The sequence below is a fragment of the Solanum stenotomum genome, chromosome 8 (assembly GCF_019186545.1).
Source record: "Solanum stenotomum isolate F172 chromosome 8, ASM1918654v1, whole genome shotgun sequence".
Lineage (NCBI taxonomy): Eukaryota > Viridiplantae > Streptophyta > Magnoliopsida > Solanales > Solanaceae > Solanum > Solanum stenotomum.
The window spans coordinates 11,581,340-11,599,055 of record NC_064289.1 but is presented as its reverse complement, the minus strand read 5'-3'; the positions used below and the strand labels follow the sequence as shown (position 1 = coordinate 11,599,055).

Sequence of the window (17,716 nt, the reverse complement as noted above, 5' to 3'; positions counted from 1 at the left end):
ATTCAGCTATGATTTACTGTTTAGGTAACTAAGCCAAATTTGAATGACTTTTATGAAACAAAAACAGAAAAATGATGTTTCTATGATAAACTTTAAGTTAGATGACTTTTTATGTAATGAAAAATGTCTTTTGTGTGATAAACTCTAAGTTGGATGATCACCAGTGAAATTTAGTCCTCATATGTCAGTGTGCTTGTCTGTCTTGAAAATATCAAGTACTCAACGGCGCTAATACAATTGTAATTAAATCATAGCACTAGGAAACAATCAGTAGTTGCTTGCGCTAAGCCTCTAATTATTAAGTATGACGATGACGCAATTCTGAGTAATTCCAGTGGCCTATACTTAACATAGGCATTCAATATGTATTTCACTAAAAGTTTCACCAAGCAGATATCGGATTGTATCTTAATAGTAGCATAGCGTTGAATGAGAGAACTAAATAACATATCCTAAGAATTAAACAAAATTAAGCTTGTAGGAAGTAGGCAGATGTTGACATTCAGCATTTAAACAAGAGAGGGTGGGGGAGTTACTGCGCCATCATTGTCACGGTGAAGGACATGAGAAACAACCAATCCATGGAAAGAACGAGGTCCAGGGGAGAGACCCGCAGCAATCATATCATAAATGACTTGAGATACACCTGCAGAATCAGCATTTCGAGCTCGCTCCATCAATTCCTCCATGAAAACAAGCCTTAACACTTTTTCCGTTCCAGAAGCCATAGAACCGTCATCGTCGACCGTCTTCAGCTGATGTTGTTGCTGTTTTTTCCTTCTGGTTCTCCGCGGCTGTGATGAAACTGACGCCTTTACACTGCCTATGGACCGAGAAATTGAAGTGTAAGGAATTGGGAGATTGAATTTGGAATTGAAAGGCAGGTGAATAGAAAGGCCAGCCATTGGAGGTGAAATTTGAAAAAATTTATAGTAAGAAGTGAAAGTTCATTGAGGAAAAGAGAGAGAGAATGAGGGGATAAGGCTTTTGGATGGTTTTTGCTTCTTTTTTTTTTTTTCTTTTTTGTAAGAGCAAGAGAAATTGGGGTTTAACATGGAGGGAAATGACGTTACAGCCCGACTACTTCGGGTCAAAGTTTACATTCAATTTTTTTATTTTGGGGGTTAAAATATCTAAATATGCTATATTAAGAACATATTTACACCATTTATGGCAATATAATTTTTCTAGTTAAATATAGTAATTTTTTAGAATTGAAATATATCATGTGTTTGCAACAAATATTAAACATATGGAAAATAAATCAACCATAAATAAAATCTGAAGAAAAAAGAATATTTTATTGATAAATCAATGTGGTATAATTCTGTTGATACTTGATTCTTCTCTCATAAGATATTTATTCATAATTTGAGGATCGTTTGTGGCGTATTTCTCGACTTAGGATGATTTAGACTTGATCTACATAATTTGAGGGTCATTAGTGGCGTATTTCTCAAACTAGGATGATTTGGACTTGATCTACATAATTCGAGGGCCGTTAGTGGCGTATTTCTCGAATTAAAATGATTTGAATTTGATCTATTTATGAATATTCCATGACTTTGTGGAATATTCGAGATCTTGATCTTTAAAAATACCTTAGAGTTTAGGGGATTTTTTTCAAATGCCTTTTAAGGGAATTGTGTACCCTTTATATAGGTGTGAACTAGGATTTAAGGTTGAGTAGCCTACAAAAATCCTAATATGAATTGAACACACCTTGTAGAGTCCCAACTCGAATTGAATGCATCTTGTAGGGTCCCACAAAATTTCAATGTCTACACCGTGATCTCAAAAGGCTCGTTTTTATCTTTATATGTCACATCTTTCCCTTTTTAGCTATCATTTTTTCTCAAAACTCGTGATTTTTTTCTTCCTCGTCTTCTTCTTTTTATTCTTCTTCTTCTTTGAAATTTTCATCAAAGAACTATCCTCAAAACAATTTTTGCCTATATTTCGCGATTTTCACCTAAAACACGACGAGAAAAGGAACAGAAAGACCATTATGTTTTGGCACCAACTATCCTCGAAAAACAACCATATTGTTAACATTGATATCTCCTCCATGACTGCCGTCAACTGGCATACAACTTGAAAGGCATTAAACCACAAACACTTTAATCAATGGTTGCCCTGGAAAATCCTTATTCCTTTCGGCCTCTGAAACATTTGAATCAATAGAAATGACAATATTTTCAATAAAAACAAATATCATACTCAAGCATACTATGTCATCGTAATGGCCACTGAGTACCATATGTTAGTCAGAAATCGAAAAGTCAGGAATCGAAGAAGACAAACATCTAAGTCAAATAAAAATCCCCTAAATCAAGGTTCCTTCAAACTGAACACAGATGGATATGCTGGTACAACTCAAAGGCCTGGGGGTCATAGGGGGATTAATAAAAGACCATAAGGGAGATTATTAGCTATGGTGATTCAACAATAAAGTAGCTCTCACACAAACACGACTCAAATAAAATTGCATGCATAGCATAAAAAGGTAGCCCCTTTAGAGATTAATATTGACTTCACCGTCGTTATTTAACCTTATTCTAACCTCATTGTTGAATGCAAATTACTGATGAAATAGCTAAGGAGTCAGAGACCAGTACATATGTACAAGGAACATAACAAGGTAACAAATGTGTCAGCTAAAGAAGCTGCAAAAGAAGGACAACTTGATACTTCTTCCTTTTTGGAAGTTCCATCGATGTGTGCTATCGAAGCACTACATGTAGACATCGACAATACTTCGTTCACTAGGAGCATCACTTTTTGTAATTTTATCAATAATGGTCATACCACAGCCCAACATTCTAATATGGGGAATGCCCCTTCTAATTATGTTTCAGTGAAAATTTCAATTCAATTCAATTTAAGTAGAAAATTCTCTTTCTTCCTCCGTTCATACGTATTTCATATATTCCAGATATGGAGTTGGGTAAAATTTCATGTGATTCGGTAAAGTCGTGTTTTAACCAAAGAAAAAAAAAGAAACTTATTAAGAGTTGAATTAAAGAGGTGTCAATTATGGATAAATACTCAATGTAAATATTGGATTATGAAGAGTCTTTGTTGTGAATGTTCGTTCATTAATAAAATATTTATTTGTAATAAATTAAGCAATTTTTTTTAATAATTAATTTAAATATAAAGAAAGACCAAATAAAGGAAAAAAAGATAGATGCAACTGGAGTCTTATAGAGATGTGTCATATTACCTTCTCTATGTAACTCTATATATATAGTGGCGGATCTAGGATTTTAAGGTTGTGGGTGTTCTCTTAGCTTAGTAGTGACGGAGTCAAAATTTTCACTAAGGGAATTCAAAATATAAAAAGATAAATACACAAGAAGTCAAAGAGTGTCCAACATTTACTATACATACACAAAATATAATTTTAACTATGTATAAATGGTGTATTTTTCGCCGTTGAGGATTCAAATGAACTCCTTGTGCCTACCTAGACCCACCCTCACTTAGCTACTATTCACAAAAATATAAGTGCACAAACTTAACACTTGTCACAAAAGAGCGATCATATTGGAAATCAATAGCAAAAACAACTAATAAGAATAACTACTCACTCTGTTCCTTTTCACTTGTCATATAGTCTCCTTTTTCTAGAGTAAAAAAATATCAATTTTAAACAACATTCTAAGATATATATTTTTATCATATTGATATAAGAAAATTAAAACTTATAGTACTTTTAGTATAGTTTTTGAATATCAAAATTTTAGTTTTAAAATATTGAACTATTTTAATCTAATTTAGCTTTGAAAATTATAAATGAACTTTTGCAAAGTAAAACAAGACAGTTATTTAGGATTGAATGGACTAGGGAGTAGTATTTATTATCTTGAATAAATAAGAAAGGAAAATATTTTTTTGTATACCCTCTTTAGGAAAAGTTGCAAAAGGGCTATTACAAATGGGTTTGAAAATTAAAAAGAAAACATGATGAGAGTCAAATTCGAACACAAGCCCAATAGGCTAGAACAATCTTAAGCACCCGTTATGAGCCATTGGACCAATAAATCATTTGTTTACTGGATGCTCTATGTTAGATATATATATCAAAGCTTCTCAATTTCTATAGAGATATATATAATCTGCTACTAGGTTAATGGGTGCTTGAGCACCCGGAGAACAATATGTGGGTCCGCATATATATATATATATAGTCAAATTGACTTTTGAAAAACACAACATGACAATTAAAAGTAAACAGAGGGAGTATTGTATATCATGTTTTTAAATATTTTTTATTAAAAATGAAATTTTTAGATATTGTCATATACTGAAAGTTTTTTANGATGCTCTACGTTAGATATATATCAATGCTTCTCAATTTCTATAGAGATATATATAATCTGCTACTAGGTTAATGGGTGCTAGAGCACCCGGAGAACAATATGTGGGTCCGCATATATATATATATATATATATATATATATATAGTCAAATTGACTTTTGAAAAACACAACATGACAATTAAAAGTAAACAGAGGGAGTATTGTATATCATGTTTTTAAATATTTTTTATTAAAAATGAAATTTTTAGATATTGTCATATACTGAAAGTTTTTTATTTTATATTGAATTAAAGATTTATAATATAAAATTTTGGGGTATATTTTTGTAATATCACTTAATTAATTATACTTCAATGAGATTTTATCTATATCTAAACCTAGGGTTGTGTATTGGTTGGTTCAAATTGATTTTGAAGTTTATCGGTTCGACTTATCAGTTACCAATTTGTAGACATGTTAAACCGTTATGATACCATTAAGATATTGACTTATCAATTAGTGGTTTATCAGTTATTGATCGTTATAGGTTTGGTTATTGATTAAACCGTTAAGATTTGACACAAAAATAATCATTGAAAATTACTTAGAAATAAGGTGACAAACTAAATGAATCATGCACATGAGTTGACAGATTGCATCTGACTCAAAAGCAAACACTTCACATTGTAAAATAACCAAGAGTTTGAGAGAGCCACAAATAAAAGTATGAAGTTAAACTCTAAGTTAAGAACTTTATCTACCAAATGATATAAATATAATTATGGGAAAATTACGTGATTAAGCAAACTTATACTACTTAATTAGTCATGCTATTTTGCTATAATTACCACTCGCGACTAACATAAACCATTAATTATGTGGGCTGACTTCGAATTTGTAAATTAACCACGTTTGTATAATTCACCACATTTGTATAATTTGCAACTAACAATTCTTCGTTTGATTTGTATTTGTATACGATGGTTTTATTTGTATATGACGATGATTTCCTTTGGTTTTTCAGTTTTATCACCATATACATTCAATCTTTTTGTGTATAACTTTTTAAAATTTGTATAAACGTGTAGTTCTCAGATTTTGTATAATATAATTTGTATAATTGTTTAAAGTTCATATGTTTATGTTTGTATCAATTCGTTATTTCAAGTTTTATCATAGTTGTATAATTGCAGACTTTATATTACTAAATTATACAAAACCATGCGAATTATACAAACGAGATGCGAATCATACAAATTATTGCCCTCTATCGCTCGCCTCTCTCCTCCCTCTCCCAATCTCACTCTTCTCTCTTTTCCCTCTCCCAATCTTGCTCGCCAGATATACAAATACATATGTGTACCAGTTACATATATACAATTATCTAGCTATATACATATACAGTTCACCTCTCTCCACTCTCTGTCCTTTCTCGCTCGCCTCTCTCATCCCTCTCCCAATCTCGCTCGTCACTCTCCTTCCTATAGCAAGTAGCTATGAATCGTAATTAGCAAACTATAGCTATGAAGCATAATTGAACTATTTTTAAGTGGCTATATGCGAAAGCTCCCTAATAATTATTTAATTTACTACCGGTTGTCGATTAATCCATCAAGAAAAAACCTCAAAAGATTAAGAACTATAACCCAATAATAAAAGAATTAAAATTATTATCAAAATCACTATGCTGATAAATCATTATGATAAATTAATAAGTTTTTTCAATTTGAGTTATCAATTTTGGTTGATTTTGAACGCTTTTGTTTAAACCTGGACCACAATATTTTCCTTTTCTTGTTGAGGAGAAGGAGAGAGACACTAGTGAGAGAATTTTCATGAGGAGATCTGAGAAGCTTGAATTTCATATTCAGCACACAAAACACCACCGTCTTTCTCTTCCTTCACCACTACACAGTCACTGTGAAACCAGGGGTGGAACTATAGTGGTGTCAGTTAGACACCCTTTGTCGAAAAATTATACCGTATACATAAATAAAATAATACCCTAAATGACTACTTATTATATTTTGGACACCCTAAGAACATCAAGCATTTGTAGCCCAGTGGTTCTTGGAACCGAAAAAGTAATGTGCAGGGGAGTGGGGGGGTCCAAGTTTTGATTCTCACCAATAGCATTGTCCTTTATGCCATTTTAAAAAGAGTTTTTTTAGTTACTTTCTAAATCTAAATAATAGTTAATAAATCTATTGTTAGAAATAATTCAAAATTAATATTATTTGATAAAATAATCCTTAATTAGATACAACTTACAAATTTAAGAAAAAAATTAAAAATTTAGCAGCCAATCAGAATTTTAATTTATTTGACTTTGACTTTTTCTTTTTTAAATTAAAATTTAAAATAAAACTTAATTTTCTTAAAATTTAATTTAAGTTAATAAACAACCCTCGATTTTTTTATAAAACAATTTAAAGCAAAAAATGCTCCATATAGAATTCCTTTTTAAAAAACTTGTTTGATTGTACTCCTTATTTTACATGTCTCGTTGTTGCTGTCCTCGCTCAAAGCATAAAAATAATATAATTTTAAGTTGAATTTTTTCCTTTCTCTTTTTTTTTTCTTGTGTCGATCACGTTATATTAAACTTAATATACACATTAAAACTAAATATTATGTAGTTTGACTTCTTTTTTTTTACATCCATTAGTCAATTTTTTGTAAGCAATTCTTGGACCCACTTCATAAAATTTATGTTTCGCCACTGCTTGGAACACAGTGAATACACCATAAAACCTCAGCTTTCGTCATCTACCAAAACCCATATGATTTCTCAACTGGCATTAAGGTTTAAAAAGTTCCTTTGTTCTTTGGTTCCGAGTTTGGTCGCACTAGCGGCGGTTACTGTGCGAAATTTTGCTGATTGTCTTAAGTTTCCGTTCACAACTCCATCAGTCCATTAGCTTTGAATTTCAAATCCATAGACACTGAGGTTCATTCCTTCTCCTTATTTTCAGAAATTTATTTCTCATATGCTTAGTGTTCATTTGTTGAGCTCAAATTGAATCTTCAATGAACTTGAAAGCAGAATGATAAATCAAAAGAAATTTGTATTATGCTTATTGCATAAACTCTGTCCATGTCTATGATGAGAATGATGTATGAAGGGAAAAAAAGAGGATTTACCTTATGAACTTCCTTTTTTGCATGATTCAGGTTCATTCTAATTGGGTTCTTTTGTCTGTCCTCTATCAGATTATACTTCATTCTTTCAGTATTATTTCACAGGTTGACAGCAACTACGGCAGGAGTTGTTAATAAGTTCTTTATTACATCTTTGATTATGTGGGCAACTCCAATTGCAATTTTGTATACCTTTAACACAACTTAATTCTTGTGTGAGCTTTCCCTAATTTTTCTTTTTCGGAAAAGCTTCCCTGAATTTTTCCGATACAAATTTTACTTGATAAAAGATTTTATCATATGTGCCATAAGTTGATAGCCATTCTAAAGTAGCTATTGTTTGGTTTTAGATAACTAATATGTTTTCTTCTAACTAATCATTATTCAAAAACCTTGGACTGTGCCTTTCTTTTCATTCTTGTGCTTGAGAACTTTGCCCTTTTCTTTTTTGTGCTTATACATTTGATAAGAGTGGTATTTCGTTCGTATTCACATCAATTTGTGGAACATGAGAAAACGTGTGACAGATTTGTGCCCATTAATTGCTCAAGTATGCACTGTCCTGCAGTCTTTGTTGCTTGAAATGATGTATCCAAAGGAACCAAAGTCCTTTCACAATTTTATCTGAGTTCCAGGGACAATTATTGTATGTTGGTTTCACAATATGTTTTGTCGATTGAATTAATGGGATATTGGTGAGGGGGCTGTAGTAGTCATGTTTTATGCTGATTGTGTGATTATACTGACGCCGAGCTTTGCTTGAGAATGGGAGAGATTGGTCATGGTGAATAGAGAATTCTGAAGATAGTTCATCTTTTGTCAAATATCCAAATGAGAAAGAAGAAACCTTGTTTTGTTGGTGGGTGGTTGTAAGGTTTGGTAGAACACTCTCAAATGTGCCCCTTGCTTATATCTTAAAATAGCACACCTGATATTTTTTCTTTAAGTTATTAATTGACCAAAACATGGATAGAGTAGAAGATGATGAAATATAGCAGGTACTTATGACGGATTTGTGTCTAGTTCGCTTCCTGTCACCGCCAAGTATAGCTGTGCTGAGCTTCTAGGATACATATCTGGGTGATTACCCAATCAAAGCTTGCTGATTCCTGCTCTATCTATTAATAGTTTTATATAACAAAGAATATCAATAAGTACAAGAATACTATACTTTGCATCAATCCATCCAAGGATGAACTGCCTGTAGATGCAGGGACTGAATTCATTATAATTACTACATTTTCTTTCTCTTTTTTTGTAGTTGGTAGTAAATTTATTCTATTATATCTGAGTTCTTACTCTGAAATCATCTTCTCTTTGGTCTTTGTGTTACTTTTGCAGCCAGCATTGATGAGTTTGATGACTGATGAGATACACCAAAGTCGAGAACTGATTCTCAATAATTTTTCCCCATATCTTTGAACCACATAACTACTTGAGCAAAAGCTGCAACAAATATTGAAAACCAGTGTGGTTTGAACTTTGGGTGGGTTGCTTATCTTTCTTTTTCCATGGCCAACCTGATTCGCGCAAATGTGGACAATGAAATGGTCAAAGCTGTTGCTGCAGTTGTCTTCAAGGGGCACTGGGACAATCTTTTGAAGCCTAAGATTGGTTCATTTGTGACTTCCACCACTATTAGCCAAGCTCTTCTTCATATATCGCAATATTATTTCTCCCTCTCATGGTCATTCTTTCAGTGGGCTGAATCAGTTCCCAATTACAAGCATTCGTTGCAATCCTCTTGGACTATGATTTACATACTCACCAAACAAAAACACTTCAAAACTGCACAAGACATGCTTCAGAAGGTGGCGGTCAAAAACTTTTTATCATCACCGACAGTTCTGAATGCGCTTGTGAGATCTAATATGAATAATGATGTGAACTCACATCTTTTAAGTTGGTTGGTGATATTCTATGCTAATTCAAAACTACCCCATGATGCAATTCAAGTTTTTGAGCATATGAGGGTTTGTAAGCTTATGCCCCATACACATGCTTGTACTACCCTTCTGAATTCATTGGTCAAGGATGGGTTGACTGATACTTTGTGGAAAATTTACAAAAAGATGCAAAAAATAGGGGTCCTTCCGAATATCTATATCTATAACGTGCTTATGCATGCCTGTTGTAAGTCCGGTGATGTAGAGCGGGCTGATGATTTATTGAGAGAAATGGAGTTTAAAGCTACACTGCCTGACCTTTACACTTATAACACATTGATATCATTGTACTGCAAGAAAGGCATGCATTATGAAGCTTTGTGCGTGCAGGATAGGATGGAAAGAGCAGGAGTATGTCCTGATATTGTAACCTATAATTCCTTAATTTACAGTTACTGCAGGGAAGGGAGGATGAGGGAGGCTTTGAGACTTTTCAAGGAAATTAAAGGTTCTACCACTAACCTGGTTACTTACACCACATTGATAGATGGATATTGCAGAGCCAACAATGTTGCTGAAGCTTTAAGATTGAAAGCCGCAATGGAGGCAAAGGGTTTGTATCCTGGGGTTGTTACTTACAACTCAATTCTTCGGAAATTGTGTGAGCAAGGCCAGATGAAGGATGCAAATATACTATTAAATGAAATGAATGAGAAGAAAGTCATACCTGATAATGTGACTTGCAACACTTTGATTAATGGTTACTGCAAGATCAGGGATATGAAATCTGCTCTTAAGGTGAAAAATAAGATGTTGGAAGGTGGACTAAAACCTGACCGCTTCACTTACAATGCTATGATTCATGGATTTTGTAAAGTAAAGGATACAGATGGGGCCAAAGAAGTATTATTTGACATGGTTAGGGTTGGACTTTCTCCTAGCTACTGCTCATATTCGTGGCTTGTGGATGCTTACTGCCATCTGAATAATGAGGTAGCGGTTGTCTCATTGCCAGATGAGTTTGCAAGAGGAGGTCATCTTGTTGATGTTTCCTTTTATAGGGCAATTATAAGGAGGTTGTGCAGGAGAGGTAAAATTGATGGTGCTGAAAAAGTTTTCCACATTATGCAAGCAAATGGAGTGCTTGGAGACAGTCTAATATATGCTACTCTTGCATATGCTTACTTTATGGTAGGGAAGGTTGATGCTGCGTCATATTTGTTAGACGACATGTACAAAAGAAGGCTAATGATAACCCTAAAAATGTACAAAAGTTTTAATGCTTCTTACTCTGATGAGAATACCCTTTTAGATATGTTTTGGAGTAATGTGGTGCAAAGAGGTCTGATTTCCAGAACTGTTTACAATGAAATCCAGTCATGCAATTCTTAGCTATCTGGCTTGTGCATTTCCAGGAATTGCAGATCATTGGTAAGTGCATCGACTTATTTTGAGTATATACCTTAGTCAAATGCTTTGTATCATGGAAATGAATACTCTTTGAATCTTTCTTGACATGGAATACAACCCAGGGCAGATTCGGGATTTAAACTTGATGGGTTCAACTTATATATTCTCACTGCTGGACCCATTGCACTTCTGAAATTATTGTTAAGAATTTAATAGTTATTAAAAAATTAATGATCATGTATATATCTAAGTTCCATGTTAAAATGTTGGGTTTAGCGGAACCCATATTGCATCTGCCTCTAAACATGGAAATCGGCATTACGAATGGAACTATTCTGCAGTTGGCATCTGTGTGATGTTAATCCCACTTGTGCGTGGTATTTTGTTGCTAATTGCTTGTTGTGTTTCTAACTGGGAGTAGAGTAGTAGAGTTTTGCTAAGAAACACATCTGGTTTTGCTAAGAAACCCGTCATTTGTACCAAACCAATAATAACATGTTCATTTGTTTCTGCACTGTCCAGTGGCAGCAGCTCTTTGGAATATGTTTATTTCAATTGCTGGTATCAACTGGATTGTCCGGCGAAGTGTCAAAGAAGTAGTTGGTTGGAGTCTTAGAGAAGTTGATAGCCCCATCAAGAAGACCTGGCAGATGATTCCATCATTTATTTTTTGGTGTATTTGGAAGGAAAGGAATCTCAGATGTTTTGATGGTATCTCAACTCCAATTAGCAGTTTGAAATCCTTTTGCCTTATTAACCTCTTCCTTGGAGCAACTTATCCCCTATAAATGATACATTACCCCTCTTAGATTTCATTAGTTCTCTCAATATGGCTTAGCGACCATTCTTTTGCTTGTGGTTAACTCCCTGATTAAATAGGTGTTTTTGTTCTCTGGAGTTAACCATATTTTTGTGTATGTATTTGCATCTCCTTGATGCCTTTCTAATACATCATCCTTCATAAAAAAAAAACATGACACATGTCTTCTGCATACTCTTTTATTACCTAACTATGGTTAATTAATGTGCATTTTCATCTCATTTGTTACTTCACCATGGTAAAGTACATTGTTTGGTGTAAATATCGATGCGGGCAAGTTTTTACCCGAACAAACCAAAGAAGCACTCCAACAGAAAAGAAGAACAAGTAACACATTAGCAGATTGGAAAATACCTGCTCAACAACAGCACCGAATAATAAACAAGCCCTATATAAATTTGAGAAGAGATGAATGTGAAAACACAGAAGTCGTCAATCAGAATCTATGTACTGTACCAACTTATCTGAAAAAGAAAAAAAAGTACATCTATGGTGCCTATGAACAGTGTTGCTCTTAATTCTTAGTGATAGACTAATGTACACACTCTTAGGTTGTATAAATGCTTATCCTGGTTAGTGTTTGCTTTAACTCCTCTTTCTTACACTGTCCTATTGAAGGTACCCTGCTGACTTATACAAAAGAGCAAAGGTAGACTCTCTGTTGGATTGGCATCACTCAAACTTGCGTCGGGGTACAGGTGCTTATATCAGATATTGAGATTATTTCAGTTTCCAGTTGAATTATGATTACTTTACCTTGACCTTACTTGAGTTAATTTAGTGGTGAATGCTGGGATTTGCGAGAACTTGGGCAGAAAGATGCCTACAGGCTACAGTTAAGGCAATGACTGAATATTTTTTTTATCCCAAATGAGATTAATCAAGGAAATTTGTTTGTATGATCAGTTTTAAAAAAAGAGCATCTGCTTTTCATGATGCTCTTTGCTAAGATACTCGCTACTAACCTAATGCAAGACAGTTGCTGCAAGCCTACAAGTTTCTCAGTCTATCTTTAGGACTTGATTCCTCTAATTGAAACACCTGACCTTTCTCAAACCTCTAATTGTGAGTCTAGCTACTGCATGATGGTGACTTTTTTTTTCTTCAACAATGACAGTAACTAAAACCACTAGGATAGGTAGTCTTTTCACCAATGTTCTCTAATTACTACTTGTCCTTGATAACTTGATATCCCGCTCTTTAGCTGTTTCCAACAGTTTTCTGAAGCAGTGCTTATGTTTTCAGCTGGATATATCTTTGATACTGTTCTCGCTCCTGCTTTTGGGTTGACTTTGAATCCACAAGCAGCAGCAGAAGCTGAGAAAGTCCTTTTGGCATCTCTTGCAAATATCTAGTCTGTTTGGCTCCAGAGAAAAGGACGGTTTTTGCTTGGGAGTGGCCAACCTTCAATTGCAGATCTTAGCTTAGTGTGTGAGATTATGGAACTTGAGGTAAGGAGATTTTCCCTTTTCCTGCTGTTTCTTTACATCTTTTGATCCAGAACATAAATTATCACGAGGTAAAGAATGCTTTTATAAATAGATAATTTTAATAAACTATTGTCTCAAAAGTCGAAACAAGCTTGTCTATCTTCATGTCACTTTCCTCTGGAGGGAAATGATGCATACATGTGAAACCATGCCTTAATTGTTTTTGCTCAAAGTGTAGTCCATTGACATTCAGAATTGTGTTAACTGTTGCTTTCCCCTCCATCATCCTATATGAGCTTCCACTAAAATTAAATATTAATGCACATGGTGGTATGAGTCCCTATTCTAAAAGCCTTAAGAGATAAAAATATTTTTATTTCTCTTCTCTATGCTGGGTTAAAGGTTCATAAAACTGGTCGTGACCACCAATTGTTCCCTCCGCCCTCATCCTTGCCTTGGTTCTCTATTTGTTCTCCCTGCTTCTTCTATGGGTAGTTTCCGGCAGCCAATCTTTTTGGTTGGAAAGGTTAAATCCTTTTATATAATGAAGTTCCATATGACCCTTCGGGGTGGCCTAGTGGTTTGGGCTTGGGACTTCCATGTTGGAGGTCTCAAGTTCGAAACCCCTTGCCAGCGAAAGCAAGGGGTTTGCCTTCTGGGTCGAGCTCGTCGCACCGGGCTTGCCTAGTGCGGGTTACCTCTCCTATGTGGTTTGCGAGCTATTGCATAGGTGCAGGGGTTTTACCCTGTGCGCACCCAAAGGATAGCAGCTGCGGATTTCCCTTGTCATAAAAAAAAAATAATGAAGTTCCATATGAATGCTTTGGTATTGTCTTTACTAGTATAGATGATGATGAAATGATGATTTTTGACTTCCTCTTGAGTTTACTTGGAGAAATATACTTGTTTCTGAGGTCTTGTTGAAATTTCTTTTATGATGAATTTGGGTTTTGGATGTGATGAATTTAGATTTTAGATGAGAAGGATTGTGAGCGGATAATAGGCCCATACAATTATCTTTTACTTTTTTTAGCAGATGTTTTTTCCACTTATCATTATAAGTGGTAATGCACATAATGCTAAGATACGTCAGATTGTTATCTGTTCATAATCTTTGAAGTTATTTTGCTGGAAACTGATTTACTTTTATGTATGTAAATATCTTAACTAACCGATTTACTTTTTCACTTCCTAATGATGTTATGATGATTATTAGATTCCAACAGCCACAACCTAATATCCGAGTCCATCAAGGCTTATCATTTTGCATTGTCCGCATGTTAGACTCGAAAGCATGAGTCTTTTTACGTTTGGGAACTTCTTCCCAAACAGTGTATAGATAATCAAGTAGAAACACCATTCATTACGTGACAAGAAGGGAACTTTTACTGGACGTGAAATTCGACTATACATCTCAATTGAGTCAAGAAGGAAAAATTCACAGAACATGAAAGTTGAACTTCATTATATAATTTTCAGTTTTAGATTGTTAATGTGGAGGCTAGCCGAGACTATAATATTACCATTAGAGCAATCACACCACCTTAACCCATATGAATTCATTAACCTTCACGAGTATGGTCAATTGAAAAATGTTAGTTCTTATTCCTATGCAGAAGGCTTGATTGTCTACCAAGTGATTAATAACCATTGGCCCAGCTTTGTTGTGTTTAAACCATGTGAATGAAGGGACAATAAAGCTAGAGAAGGATATACCATTATAAAGCGAGTTGTACCATAATACAAATAAAATGGGCGGTGAACTAGTCGGACAAAAGTCACATTGCCAAAACAATGTGAATGTAAAGTGTAATAAGGGGGGTGGGCGGGTAACTGGAAGTACAGGGGCAGCAAATTGACACAGTAAACATGAGATAACATTTTTTTTTGTACATTAAGCATCAGTTCCACAATCATTATTCATTGCCTGATGGATCTTGCAGAGCATTCTTGGATGGATGAAGGGTCTCAGTGGTTCTTGGTTTCCCCGCAGGCATTCAATCCAAAATTTTGACATGTGAGTGTGTGCCCATTCGAGGGGGACCGGAGTTAGTTTAATTACTGAAGCAAAAAAGAAAGACAATATTAGTTGTGGCCAACAACAAAGAAGTAGAATGTATAATCTATACTTTACCAGGGCAGCCAATTGGAGGGTTTAGGTATGTAGGACGGACTCTATTTCTTTTCTCCATTGGTATATTCTTGCGTGTTTAAGTATAAGGTGTATTATCAAAGTAGTAAGTTGCAGGAAAACACAATTAGTGTCCCACACAAGTTGAAGTTTGCATAAAGTAGCACAAGCGAGCATGGTAAGCACTGAAAGATTGAATGTTAAAAAATGTAGCAGCAACAACGGAGAACTAATGCATGGATTCAGTAGCTGTTGAATGTACCAAGTGTCACCAAATTTTGGAATAGAGAAAGGGCAAAGAGATATTTGTGGTAAAATTGGATAAGTGGCAAGCCATAAGAATGAATAGTAAGCTTGTAAAAAAAGGCAAAGGAGGCAATCTTGACACATGAGAACTTAAACAAGAGGAAGCCCAATCTACGTTCTAGTTGCTATCTATGTGAAGAATAGGTGGAGACAGTCAACCATCTCTTTTTACACTGCAAATGGACAGATCAATTGTGGCAGATGTTCATCCAAAAGAGGAAGATCAAGTGGACAAAGCCTGGGAGAATTATAGAAGTCCTACAATGTTGGAACAGGGATGGAAATGCAGGAAAACAAGAGAAGAGATGGAGGGTTGTCCCAGCTTGCATTTGGTGGACAATTTGGAAGGAAAGGAATCAAAGATGTGTTGAAGGAAAACAGAACAACATCCAGAAGATAAAGACAAATTGCCTAGGGCTTTACTATTTTTGGTAAGCAAGTAGTAATAGGAGATGCTGAAAATGTGTTTAATATTATTGACTGGCTGTAACTAGAAGATCTTAGGAATGATGCAAGTAAAACTTTTTGGAGGGGGACTACACTTTGATGTAGTATACTTGTGGATATATAGAAGTAAATGTTACCTTTCTCAAAAATAAAAAGGGGATGTAAGTAAGAACAACAAAGGGATGTATCATATTGCAGAATTACATAAAGCAGGCTTAGCGTGTGAATAAGGTTGTGGCAGCCAATAAAGGGTGAAATTAGCCATATGAGGAGTCCAATTTTTTTTTTTTGATGATGGGAAGTGTGAGAAGGTTCCCAAGGCTTACAGGGGCAGGAGTATAGCAACGTGAAAGCAGCATACCTGGATGATCTGGTGTGAGTGTGGAATTCGCAGTGCTAAACATAAAAGTCTGGATTGAAGTAGTGTAATGTTTAATAAACGAAGTCATTATTGGGACCGTGCTGGGGAAAAGGGAGAATGGATAGTAGGTTGAATAAGTATCATACCTGAATAGTGACGTATTTGGTGCGGTGTTGAGCGCAACTTCGTAGGCAGCAGTGGAGAACTTCGGGATTTGATTGAGGTTGGTGAGCAGAAACAGGGAGAAGCAGTGAGAACATGAAGTAGTTTAGAGAATCAGAATAGTCTGTGGTTCAATTCTTAAGATGGTGGCGTCCGTTGTAAACAGAGACAACGTTTTTGAAGAGCTGCAATAAGTTTAAAAGGAAGGAAGCGGGGAAGCGGCTGTTTAGGGACTGATGAGGTTGAAGCGACGTTTGATTGTGGCGTTTCTCTGGAGAATGGGAAGGGTAGTTGGTGAGAATATATAAATTTGACTAAAAAGGAATCCCTAGCTTGTGGTGGCGCCACTTCATCGGGTTGAGGGTTCTCTTTTATATAGATATAAGATTGTGAACAAAAAACGTCCTTTAACTATCCAAAATTTGCAATAAATATTCTGTTAACTTTTGTTAAAAAACTAACCGTTGAAATAAATACGTGTGCCAAGCACATGATTTCCTTCCAAATATCCATATTCGGTCTGATTCTAAGTTGCTTGGACTTTGGTGCGGGTGTTCGATAGGGGTGCGGATCTAGAGGTCGGATCCTTCATGATCTAATTTTTAAGATTCGGGGATATGGATCCATGTATGGATACGGGTGCGGGGATTCACCTTAATATAATTAAAATATCTAAAAATAGAGTTATAAAACCTAAATTATGAGATATTATATGGAGAACTTGGGGAGAATCTTGGAAGGAGATTAAAAGAAAATGAGTGAATAGAAATTTCTATATAAAAGATATTTCATCTTCTTCAATTTCACCTTAGCTTTTGTATTGATTATAGAAATCATTAAAACTGTCCAAACTTTCTCCATCGATTTTGGTCAAAGTACCCAAAATCGGTTGACCAAATCGGACATAGATCCCACACTCATACCCACACCCGTGTCGACAAGGGTGCGGCACCAAAAGTGAAGAGTCCGAGCAACTTAGGTCTGATTGAATATAAACAGGAAAAGAAATGGTTAAAAAATACAAAAAAGAACCTGGCATACCAGTAGAAAAACCCAGCAAAACAGCACCAAACCAGCAAAAAACTGCAATGCAGTAGAAAAAATCAGCAGAAAAATTGACAAACCACTAGAAAAACAACACCAAATTAGCCAAAAAGCAGCCATACAAAAAAAAAACTGGTAAACCAATCGTAGACAGCAAAAGGATCAACAACAAAAAAATTTAAAACTGGTAAATCAGTAGTAAATAGCAATAAAACAGTAATTTTTTTGGGCAAAACAGAAGAAAAACAGTAAAAAGAGATCTATACAATGAATT

The 17,716-nt window shown here is 34.9% G+C and overlaps 1 protein-coding gene across 5 annotated transcripts in view; it reads left to right on the top strand.

The window, feature by feature from the left end:
- The first annotated feature begins 7,094 nt into the window (after positions 1–7,094).
- Positions 7,095–17,716, top strand: part of LOC125875031 (pentatricopeptide repeat-containing protein At5g38730) — a 19,075-nt gene continuing 8,453 nt past the window's right edge. For 3 of the 5 annotated variants that reach the window (XM_049556087.1, XM_049556085.1, XM_049556086.1), the window contains exons 1-4: positions 7,095–7,254; positions 8,787–10,762; positions 12,180–12,259; positions 12,807–13,012. In XM_049556087.1, coding sequence (XP_049412044.1) covers positions 8,957–10,723 — 1,767 coding nt within the window. In that variant the 5' untranslated portion in view covers positions 7,095–7,254; positions 8,787–8,956 and the 3' untranslated portion in view covers positions 10,724–10,762; positions 12,180–12,259; positions 12,807–13,012. Of the gene's footprint in view, positions 7,255–8,786; positions 10,763–11,263; positions 11,453–12,179; positions 12,260–12,806; positions 13,013–13,960; positions 14,005–17,716 lie in introns of those variants that run through there. The other 2 variants (XM_049556088.1, XM_049556089.1) reach the window with 2 other exon arrangements.